Source organism: Sinocyclocheilus grahami, unplaced genomic scaffold, assembly GCF_001515645.1.
Source record: "Sinocyclocheilus grahami isolate Dianchi unplaced genomic scaffold, SAMN03320097.WGS_v1.1 scaffold180.1, whole genome shotgun sequence".
Taxonomy (NCBI): Eukaryota; Metazoa; Chordata; class Actinopteri; order Cypriniformes; family Cyprinidae; genus Sinocyclocheilus; species Sinocyclocheilus grahami.
Window position 1 is genome coordinate 538,397 of NW_015505359.1, and position 12,080 is coordinate 550,476.

At 37.4% G+C, this 12,080-nt stretch overlaps 1 protein-coding gene across 2 annotated transcripts in view; it reads left to right on the forward strand.

Moving 5' to 3' along the window:
• The window catches only part of LOC107594162 (renalase-like), a 32,456-nt gene extending 21,023 nt beyond the window's left edge, over positions 1-11,433 (forward strand). For both annotated transcript variants that reach the window (XM_016284119.1, XM_016284120.1), the window contains exons 5-7: positions 109-282; positions 7,245-7,420; positions 10,921-11,433. In XM_016284119.1, coding sequence (XP_016139605.1) covers positions 109-282; positions 7,245-7,420; positions 10,921-11,073 — 503 coding nt within the window. In that variant the 3' untranslated portion in view covers positions 11,074-11,433. The remainder of the gene's footprint in view (positions 1-108; positions 283-7,244; positions 7,421-10,920) is intronic.
• Positions 11,434-12,080: the final 647 nt, after the last annotated feature.

Below are 12,080 nucleotides of genomic sequence, written 5' to 3' on the forward strand. Positions count from 1 at the left end.
CAAAATATATATTGTGTGTTTGAGTGGTCCAGACGCTACAAGAGAGATGAACTAACCAAGGCCCAGAGGCTTCATCCTGTGCTTCTGTATTTGTGTGTCTCTGTGCAGTGATGGGGGAGAATCAGAGGAGAATGCTGGAGGCTGTCAGCTACTCTTCCCGCTACGCACTTGGACTCTTCTACAAAGCCGACACACGAATCGACATCCTTTGGGCGGCCAAGTACGTCTCCAGTAATCCCTGCATTCGCTTCATCGCCATAGATGATAAAAAGCGCAATTTAGGTCAGTGCCTTCATATTTTCCTCCTCTCATCTCCAACTCCCGCTCTGACATGTTTCGTTCTGTTTCTTTCACTGTGTTTCATGTATCAGGATCTTTTTTCACACTGCACACAAATCTGATTCAGTTTTTAAATCCATTGTTTTTCAAATCCAAACTGATGCCGATTGACTTTTACACATGGCCATGGTCATAAATGGTTTCAGGCAATGACCGCAATGGCATAGTTTAGATGGTGACACTGTTTGCATTTTTATTTTTTTTATTTTTATTTTTTTTTGTTGACAACCCTAAAGACATTTATGACATCCTTCCCTTCCATTCCACACTGTTCCTGCCATTGTCTGTCCTTTCTTTGAATTACTTTACTGTCTAATTGAGTTTGTCTGCCTTGAGGTGCCTTAAAAGAGTTGTCTTAAAATTATGCTAAATTCTCATACGTGTATTCACGCAAATGTCTGCACGTATGATAATGTGTGCATAATTTTGTGTTCATGTGTGGACATGCATGTTATGTAAGAAATAAAAGATGACAGACTGTTGAATAATTGAAAACCACATGTACATGTGTTTATCTTAAGGTATTTTTAGGCTTTTCTCAGACACATTTTTGTGTGAATTTCCGTACACTCTGATTACTTGTTAGCCAGGTTAAATCAACCTTACTTACTCAAAAGCGTCAATTATTCTCTTCCAGAGGCTGTTCCAAACATTAGATGGCTAAATCATGCCTTTTAAGGTACCTTGTTCTGGCTAGAGCAGCATCACATATATCCTTCACAGAAGAGATCATCTCATCATATGATGATTTTTTCCCCCCTAGATGATAGATGGAGTCCAGGGAATTGCTGGTTGTATTTATTTGGCACTGGAAAGTATTGACAATAACTATTGAACTATTTTCTCAAAACACTGTTAATGTGCATAATGACTTCACCCTAGCCTGTAAGATTGTGTAGTGTGCATTTTTTACCAAAGAATTGTCTTGCCCTTTCTCTTTCTGTTTGCTCTGTTTTTTCAAACACCGCACTTCAAAGTCTTCAGTGCCATTTTGTTCATTCTTGAAGTGAACTTTTGCCTGTTTGGTGATGAGATTCACTGTTTTGGACTGCCACCTTGAACCACGTCTGGTGTGCAATGTCTGTGAGATGGCCTAGCTGCAGTGTGACGTGGCACTGTCCTTCTCATCCGGTATGCAAACCCCTTTAGAAGGTAGCCAACGTCGACAGCAGACTGCGAGGCAGCTCACTAGATTTGGAAACATAGCTCATGTGTATTCTAGGTGTGTGTGTCTTGTGTGTGTATATGATTTGTGACTGAAATAGCTTTTGCTTTTGAAGAATTTAGATGTGATTGTGTCTGCTAGTTTTTCCTCGCCAAGCCTGTCAGTTCATGACCGTGTATCTGCAGGAGCTCAGTGGAAATAGTCTTGTGAAACAGCCTCTGTACCTGTCACCTTTCATCCACTCCAGTGTTTCCGAGGGCAACATCATAATTAGAGGAGATGTTAAATTTTGCATTCTGCTGCACTGTTCTTTTAGGCCGTCACGCTCCTTCCAGCCTCCTCAGCCTTCACGCAGCCATGCTTTAATCTTCACTTTCATTTCTGTAATTTGTTTTGCTTGTAGTTCCAGTAAAGTAGGTCTGAGTCTGATCTCACAGAGCACCCCAAGCTCTCTTTGAAAACTTTTTGGCAGGCCGCTAATGATAAGCTATTACTGTGTTCCTAAACGTCTGGTGAGAAACCCATTTGTGCCGTTCAGTAAATGTGGAATGAGCTAGATCAGGGCTGGGTGATGGTTTCCCAAAAACAGAACTGCTTCATAATTGATGTGAATTGGATTACATGTGAAGTCTGAAACTTTTATTCCAAAATGTCAAAGACAAATAACTATTCGGAGAAGATTATTTTTTGAATGGGCGTTTAAGTTATACAGTAATTATGAACATAGAACCTCTGTCATTTCATGTACTCATTTCATGTACTGGACCATAATACTAATGTGTCTGGATGTGGGCGTTACAGATGTTAATGTTCTCTGGGTGTGATTAATTGTCTAATTAAAACATTATGTATCTAATTAAAGGAGGAAATTGGAGGAATAGTTCACTCAATAATGAAAATTCTGTTATTTTATTTTCTGTTAAGTGTAAGAATTTAGAATTACAGAATATAAGTGTGAGTAAATTGTGTGGGTGTGTTGAAGAATCTTTTAACATAAAAAAATGGCACTTCATTAATTTGTAGATGTGATTTATTCAGTCAGACATGATAAATTCATTCCACGAGCGAAGGGATTACCAAGTTAGTATTTGGCTGATGTTCTTGACATGTCAGCCCTCATAAGGTGATCCACTCCATGTAAAATAAAATACAGCTTTTATTAATCTACTGATTGTGGAGTGTTCAACTCGTTGACTGTTTTTCATGAACATATTTATCAAAAGTACCATTAATTTCTATACGGATAAAAAGTTTGAATGAGAAAAAATTACTGACTCCACTTTTAATAAATATGTAATGCATTTTTTATGCTATTTTCTGACAGGCAAAAAAAAAAACTGTTTCCTTTTTACCCTGTGAACTTTGTGACAAGCTCTTCCCCCACCAAGAAATAAGTGACTCAACCAGCGGGCACAATGCCAGCCCTCTACCCACGCTCCATGACCTCGCTCTCGTGCACAGTCACATTCTGGCACATGCACTCACAAATAAACACTTAAACCTTTTTGTAAAGGCTCCTCTCTCTCTCTCATCCTCTGCTTCTCCTTTTGCACTCCTCTCTGCCTGGCGCTGTGCCAAACACGTATATAGTCTGACTGCTCTGTAAACGGAAAATGACCATGCCTCTGTGTTTCAGCCCAGTACTGATATTCATATTGGTCAGCCAAAGTCAACCTTGACTGGTTAGAACAATAATTTCAGCTCTTATCACTTTGGATACTAAGTTCTTTTTACAAAAACAACACTCCATAATTGTGAGGTTAATTCTTCCATTGATAAATTTGGCTGATTTAAAATGAAATGAGAAAGTTATGTGGAGCTCTCTTTTGGGTTTAGCTGAAAGTAGGGCTGTGTATCACCAGCAAAGTCATGATACGATACGTATCACGATACAGAGGCCACGATACGATACATGACTGCACTGAATTTCACCTCAGCAGAATTTAGAAAAACAGCTGTTTATTAAACACTGCATACTATAGTGCCATTTCTAACTATTGGCAGAGCAGGCAGTTGACCTCTGCATTATGAAGGGCCTCCATAACTGTACCACAGTACAATATAGGTAATGGCATATGTTTCATGTTTACATTGGGCACTCCCCATCAGGTACAATATTCTGATTGTTTGCATCTTGTTTTTAAGCCTATAAATAATAATGTACTTGTTCTAATAAATTTATATTGTAATGTACTCATTCTAATATATTTAAAAAATCATTTACATTGCTGGTAGGTTATCATTGCACAAATTAACACACTCTCTACAATAAAAAAATGAGAAGAGTTCTAAACTAACGCTGTCTTCACTGTATCTAACGCTCACACGCTCAAGGCTGATTTATACTCTACGCGTCCACAAGTTCGCTTTGAGTGCGCATGGCGTCGTTTCGCGTGGCGGTGTGCACAACATTTTTTGTAACTTTCCGCACAGCTCCGCTTCCGAAGATGAACGAGTTCAAAGCGACTCTAGCCGAACATGTACGTCTGTGCCAGCATTTGTGTGAAACAGAAGCAGTTTGATGTTAAGTTCAGTCACACACACAGATCACGTTGCGCCAGGTACAATATTCTGATTGTTTGCATCTTGTTTTTAAGCCTATAAATAATAATGTACTTGTTCTAATAAATTTATATTGTAATGTACTCATTCTAATATATTTAAAAAATCATTTACATTGCTGGTAGGTTATCATTGCACAAATTAACACACTCTCTACAATAAAAAAATGAGAAGAGTTCTAAACTAACGCTGTCTTCACTGTATCTAACGCTCACACGCTCAAGGCTGATTTATACTCTACGCGTCCACAAGTTCGCTTTGAGTGCGCATGGCGTCGTTTCGCGTGGCGGTGTGCACAACATTTTTTGTAACTTTCCGCACAGCTCCACTTCCGAAGATGAACGAGTTCAAAGTGACTCTAGCCGAACATGTATGTCTGTGCCAGCATTTGTGTGAAACAGAAGCAGTTTGATGTTAAGTGCAGTCACACACACAGATCACGTTGCGGCCGCACTCAGACATTCAGGAACAAACTTTTTAGCGCTGCCCCACAGTTTTACATTTACATTTATCTTTTTCAACAAGGAGCTGGTAACAAGCCACTTCACTGTTAATAGAGAAACGCAGCAAACGGTGGTAATTCATACATACACCGCCTCTCTCTCTCTCTCTCTCTCTCTTGGAGTCGTAAATGAACAGTTGATGAATTACACTTTTCTGAGAATACACTTTTCTGGCACACTTAGCAGATATTTCCGTTTTGCGCAAGTGTAAAGCTCTGTTTCGGGGATTACGTCTCTTTATATCAGGCAACCCAGTTGTGTTCCTCTGCGGCCAGATTAAACCTTGTTGTAGCCTATATATGCTCTATTCATTCTTTTTTAGAAACCTCACACTTTTCTACTCAAAAGCGTTGCAAAGTTTTAAACAAATTAAGCACAGTCCACTGCTGCACACATGCCACAATATCGATGCAGGGCCAGCTGTATCAATACTCGTATCGTCAAATCTCTGTGACGATACATCGTCGTATCGATATTTTGAACACAGCACTAGCTGAAATGCTTGTAAACTCTAAACATAAGCAAGTGAATACACTAGAAAAAATTACTTCCTCTTTCCCTCACTTGAACCATGCCAGCTTTGGAGCTAATATCTGAAACCTTTTCCTGCATCCTCAAACAGCATGTTCTTATTGTGCATGATTTCATATTTTGTATTTAATTAGTTTTAAGTAAAAATAGGCTATTAAGCCATTTAAATGCAATCAAATACCTAATTAAATTAATTAATTATTATTTAATGCGATTTCACTTTTTTAACGTTAGTGTGTATTGTTGCTGTTTGAGCATAAACAATATCTGCAAAGTTACCAAGCTGAAAGTTCAATGCAAATGGAGATAACGTCTTTTAAAATTCTGGCGGTTTAATGCCTACAAAAGCGGCTGGTAGGGACTACAACTAATTACTTCCTGGGTTTGTGACATCACAAACCCAGATAAACTTCACCCTCGGGAAAAGGCAGCAAAGGGGGTGAGGCCATGCTGCGCTGCTTTAGAGAAGAGAAAGAGAAAACTAGAGGTGCACGTAAAAATCTATTCATATATGAATCATTATTCTGTCTTCTAACGTTTCTAAAGGATTCACAAGTTTCAAAATCAATGTTCTAAAACAGCGGTTCTTAATACTGCGCGCGTGCAGCTGCCGTACTGTAGTAAAGCTCTAATCAGGATAAAATATTATATTTATATATATTAAAAGCTAACATAAGCAGTAGCATTTACAAATAACAGCATATCTAAAAGTATGAGACAACAACAAACAAAAAACATAGGCCTACCATTAAAAGCCGTGCTTGCACAGGTTCTGCACGATCCTCTTCAATAATATCCTCTGCTTCTCAATCGGGCTCAAACTGATAAGCGATATTAACGACACCGTTGTTTACAATACAACCCGAGCACATGCTGCTGAGGTGAGGGGCGGGACTAGACTCGCACTAGCGGCGGTTTAGCCAATCACAACACACTGGACTAGCTAACCAGTCGGAGCCCATCGCCTATTTCTGAGGGTGGGGCTTCATAAAAACAGGCATAGATCAGCCCTTTTCTCAGAGAAGGGACAGAGCGGTGTGGAATAAAGGTAAATTATGTGGAAAATAATGTGTTTTTTTAAAAACTAAGCATTAACACGTTAGACTGCACCCCATAAACACAATCAAGCCTAGAAAAAAAACAGTGAAGCACCCCTTTAAGTAATCACAAGTCAAACTAAATAAACAAGTAAAGATTTTTTTTAAAGGCTTTTACATTGTTAACAAAAATTTCTATTTGAAAAAAAAGCTTTTGAGCTTCCTATCTTTCGTATTCCACAAAAATATTAAGCAGCACAACTGTTTTAAACATTGATAATAATAATAATAAATGTTTTTGGAGAAGCAAATCAGCATATTAGAATGATTTCTGAAGGATTATATGACACAAAAGCCTAGTAATTGCTTTGTATCACAGGAATAAAATTAAATAAATTAAATCTAAATTAAATTAGAATGTTGTATTACCATTTTACTGTAATTCTGCCAAAAAAAATCATACCATCCCCAAACATTTGAATGATACTGTACATGCAGGTATATAATTTGGTAACACTTTAGAATAGGGAACGGGGAACGCATATTCACTACTAACTAAGAATTTTCCCTGAACAAACTCCTAATTTGTTGCTTATTAATAGTTAGTAATGTAGTTGTTAAGTTTAGGTATGGGGTAGGGTTAAAGAATCTAAAATATAGTCATGCAGAGTAGGCATTAATATGTGCTTTATAAGTACCAATAAACAGCCAATATGCTAGTAATATGCATGCTAATAAGCAACTAGTTAATAGTGAGAACTGGTCAGTGATGACAGAATTTTCATTTTTTCTGTTTAAAGCATGCATCACATTATGTCAGACACACTCCAGTTGAAATGTTTTTACAACATGCAAAATAATGTTTCCTTTTCACCTTAAATCATTGAAAAGTGAGGAAAAGCATTTATGGCATTTTCAGCCTATATTGCCACTTTTCTGCTGCTGTCTGTGCTGTTTATCTGACCCTCATTTCTTACTCCATTTGAAATTTCCTTACCTAAACAGTCTTTTTCTCACTGTAGCACACAATGTGGGATCTGGGCATGTTTGTGAATGAATTCATAAGCAGCACATGTGAGCTTGATAAACTATGTGTGTCATTGGCAGCATCGACGAACTGCGGACCTGCTGTGGTGGTGCATACTAGTGTGCCCTTTGGCATCCAGCACCTGGAGACGGAGAAGGATGCGGTACAGCCCATCATCCTGGAAGAGCTGGAAAAGGTGATGCCAGAGCTACCTCAACCTGACAGCATTAAGTGTCAGAAGTGGAGATACTCACAGGTGAGACTACGTTAGTCTGTGTGTGAGAATTTGACTAAGAATCTCAAAATCCTTCAAAAGTTTGGAGTCGGTAAGAAAATAAATGAATAAGCACACATACACACACACACACTTGTGTATGTGATTTATGGGGACTCTCCATAGGCATAATGGTTTATATACTGTACAAACTATATTTTCTATCCCCTTACACCAACCCTACCCCTAAACCTACCCATCACACAAAACCTTGTGCATTTTTTTAGATTTTCAAAAAAAAAAAACACGGTATAGTAAGTTTTTTTTATGTCATTTGGTTTACGAAGACACAGGAAGTGTAACATTGTAATACCTATGTCATTATACACATTTGTGACCTCATAAACCATATTAACCAATACACACAAACTATGCTCCTTTTTAGGGCCCAAGTCCTAGTTTCTTTGTTGTTTTTCTAAAGATTATTATTATTAGGGCCCAAGCCCTATAGCAAGACCCTATTGTTTTTCTAAGGATTATTATTATTGTTAATTTTATTGTTTTTGTTTTGTTTTGTTTTTTTCAAGGTTTCGGGGGCTTTGGGGGCACATAACATGCTTATAACAAAAACCCTTCAAACATCAGATATAAAACTCTGAAGGGAAATACTGCTGCCATGGCACCGTCTCAAACTTTAATAGTTGTATATGTAAAAAGTGTTGGTTCTACAACTTGTTGCGACAAACCCCTTAGCTTGGGAAAACCCCTGTAATTCTCCTACAATAATAGCTAATAATTGTTTACTTAAAGAGATAGTTCACACAAAAATGTAAATTTTGTCATCCTTTACTCTCCTTAATGGAATTCCAAGCCTTTATAACAGATCTTTCATTTAGGGGTGAACTATCCCTGTAAAGAGTTTGTTGCAACCAGACCCTGCAGTTTGATGCACCAAAGTTCTGACACACTGGATCTTTAATGTATGAATGTACACCAGAGGAATGTGGAGTAAAGCAGATTTAAGGAGGTTAAGGAGTTCAGCCTTACTTACTTCAGCGTACCTCTGAAATAGACCAAACAATTTGTTCTTGGCCATGTTTCAGGCCAAATGTTTATCAATTGATTTACACACAGATTACCATTTAAAGATACAAGAGGGGAGGGGGAGTTTGGACAGAATGATGATAGTGCTCGGTCTGTAAGATGCCTAGTGAAAGCCCCAGGAAATGGACACTATTTCCTTGACTCTAGTGCGTTGCACCTCGATGTTTATCTGGTGGAGAGTTGGGGCCGGCTGAAGCATTTGTAATGGGCCGTGCTGGGAATGTGTTTACTCTCAGTAGTCATTTACATGCTGCATTTCTACATTTAAACATTGTACAGAGACTGTTCTAGTTGTGACTCTTTTTGAATTATTTGCAAACGTGTGTCGGATTTACAGTGAGGACCTGTATCATTGACTGCTGAATGTAGAATGCATACATAATTTTATTGAGCTATAGAGGCAGTTTATAAAGAAGATAAGCCCAGATATTTAGTTTACAGTGCAACATGTCTGTCTTCTGTAAATATTAATACATAAAAGCTACAGAGTTACAGCAAAAATAACTTTCAGGTGCTTAACTTTCAAAAACTAGCTTTCAAATGCTTAACTTTCAAAAACTAATATTTAAATGCTTAACTTTCAAATGCCTAACTTTCAAAAAGTACTTTTCAAATGCTCAACTTTCTAAAAACCTGAAGTAAAAATACTTTAACTCAGGGCTTGGACAAACTTTGCTTTTCTAGCTATAACCTGGGTTATGCGCAGGTCACACATACCATGTGCTCCTTAAAACCAATCCACAGAGACAGCGAATATCATCAAAATTCTGTTCATTTTACCATCAAATCTATTCTTGACTCTGGTTGACCCAATGAAGGCGCCTACACTGCTATTAAAAGCTCTATATTTTACCAAATATATTAACAGTCCTTTCCCTCCCCCATCTCTTGTAAGAATCTCTCTTATGAGGAAACCAAGTGTAAGAAATTATAGTCTGCCTCGACCAAACTCCACTCCAATTAAACTATTCTCCTTTCTCTACAAAGAGCTTAATTATCATAGAGATAATTCTTTATGTAAATAGTATCTCTTGAACGTTACTTCGTCACCTATAGCGTGGGAGCAGCAGGAGGCCTGTCAACTGACAGCAATCTACATGTATGTACAGAAAACAGCAGAACTGATTTTTGATAACACTGTTTGTGTTTCATGGAAAAAAATAACAACAACACAACAAAATAACTATTATTTAAAATAAAACTTCACTTGAGCTTTCACTGTAATAATTAATGCAATGTCTTTAGGTTCAATACTTTTGAATTATGAACAGAAGCATTATTAATGCCTTTACTGTCTCTATTCCAGAATAGTACGAATATTAGTCCTGTCTTCCACGTGTTCTGTATAAAAACGAATGAGTTTTAACCATCAGCATGGGACACTGCAAGTTTGGACGATTGGCCAAATTCATTTTCACAAAAAGCTGACATTGAAATGGATTTATAATCTATTATAATTAAATTCTAAAAGTCTTTGTTGGTGTTGTGCTGTCAAATTCATGATATATGGATAGACAGTCTGTCAGCCATCCTCTCCTTTTGTGTCTTATAGATGAATGAAACTATTTGCACTTCAGGTAAATAGTATTGCCACAATATTTTCCGCTGTTGTTGAAAAAGAGCCTAGAGTCAAAAAGCCACAATGTTGTTTTCCTGATATTGAACTAACTACCAATAAAGGAAGACTGTGTCCATCTAAAGACTTTTTGCTATGATCAGTTTTACATTTTCCATGGGCCTCATTCAGTTGTCAAACAGGTCTGTTAGGCAGCATTCAGAAGTGTGCGGTATTTTAGTACAGTCATGCACTCAGACCGACTTGCAGTCCAACCGTTGATATCTATGATCTCTTGAGGTTATTCAAAACATCACTACTGACTCCACCCTCGTAGTCACTACCCAGATATATAGTAATATTTCTGTTGTAAATGAGGAAAGAGATAAAAGAGAGCAGGAAGCCTTCTTGTAAACATGTGCTGATTGAATAAGCTCTCAAAAAAATGACTGTACACACTATACACTTTCAAAAATTATTGGTTTCAATACATTCATTTAATTACAATTGTTTGCGTAAGGTGCTTAGTTCATTTCTTTAAAATGTGCGTGTGTGTGTGTATGTATATGTACTGTATATGTGTATATGTCTATCTGAAAACAAAAGTAAATAAAAGTGGCATGAAATGAGCAGTCCAATAAACATATCCAGTTTTATGGTATGCATCACCCACAGAAATGTTCCACATAATGATATGAACACAATACTTTCAATGTGCGTTCATTTGCATTCCCACACACATCCCCGCTCAAAAAAAGAGCAGGCCCTGTTCACATTTTTTCGGGAGACTAAGGGTTAACGGCTCTGCTTAATATCAGAATAAAAATGAGGTTGCATCAGTTATTGGACACCCAATCACTCAATTTTGTTGTTCTCTAATTAGGTGACAAGATCGGTGGCTGATTGCCCAGGGCAGATGACACTGCACTCCCAGCCTCTGCTGGTGTGTGGGGGGGACGGCTTCACACACTCCAATTTCGATGGCTGCATCGAGTCTGCCCTGAAGGTCTTTGAGGTTCTGAAGTCTTCTCTCTGAAAGGGGGAAGTATACCTTTTTTGGGGGGTTTTGTTATGGAGGATGGCACATTGATTTAGATTCAAGGCCCTCCCCGCAGGAAGATGGATGTACTGCACAAAGCACAGTAGAACTGTCTCGCCTCTGTCTGCAGACATACATTTTGTTACAAAAACCAATTATACCATCTGTGCCGGATGCTGAGGATTAAAGGATAACAGAGCACTGTGCAAGTTCAGTTGTGACAGAGGCAGATGCCTCATACTGGCTTTGACACAGTGTCTTGAACTACGGTTTTCTGATGTGTAGCAAATCTTATGTATGTGTTCAGGTACTCTCAACCTTCTCCTGTGATAGTCTTTTAATAATTAATAAAGTAATTAAAACATGCTTAAATGTGTCTCTGTGTGTGGGAAGTTGACGTTCTGCGATATAACATGCAACATCCATTTTAAACTTAAACTTTTATGGTATTATGCTTTTATAACTAAAATTCAAAATTAATAATTATAATAATTAATATATTCATTAATTATTAAATAATTAAGTTTTATTTGAAATACTACCCTAGTACTATGCCATCATTTATTTTAAATTCAAAAAAGTATGCTTCATATCTGTTAACATATTTATTGACATATCACTTACTGATATATAATTATAACTAGATGAGTAAAGTTTGAGGTCAAACTTTAAAGTTGGCTTGAAAAAGCCAGGCCAGAAAGGTTGAAAACATTTTTGAGTTTGGAAATGTTTTGGCTGCTTAACCTAGGTAAGTTTAAATGTCTTTGTATGTATTTTTTTCTTAATGCACTACAGTATGCTGATGTCTAGCCTGTTGCTAGCATGTTTCTAGCAAGATTAGCATGTTACTAGCATGATTAGCAAGTTACTAGCATGGTTAACAAGTTAATAGCATGATTCTAGCATTATTAGCATGTTACTAATGTGTTGCTAGCATGTTTCTAACATGATTAGCATGTTATTAACATGTTAGCATGATTAGCAAGTTACTAGCATTTAACATG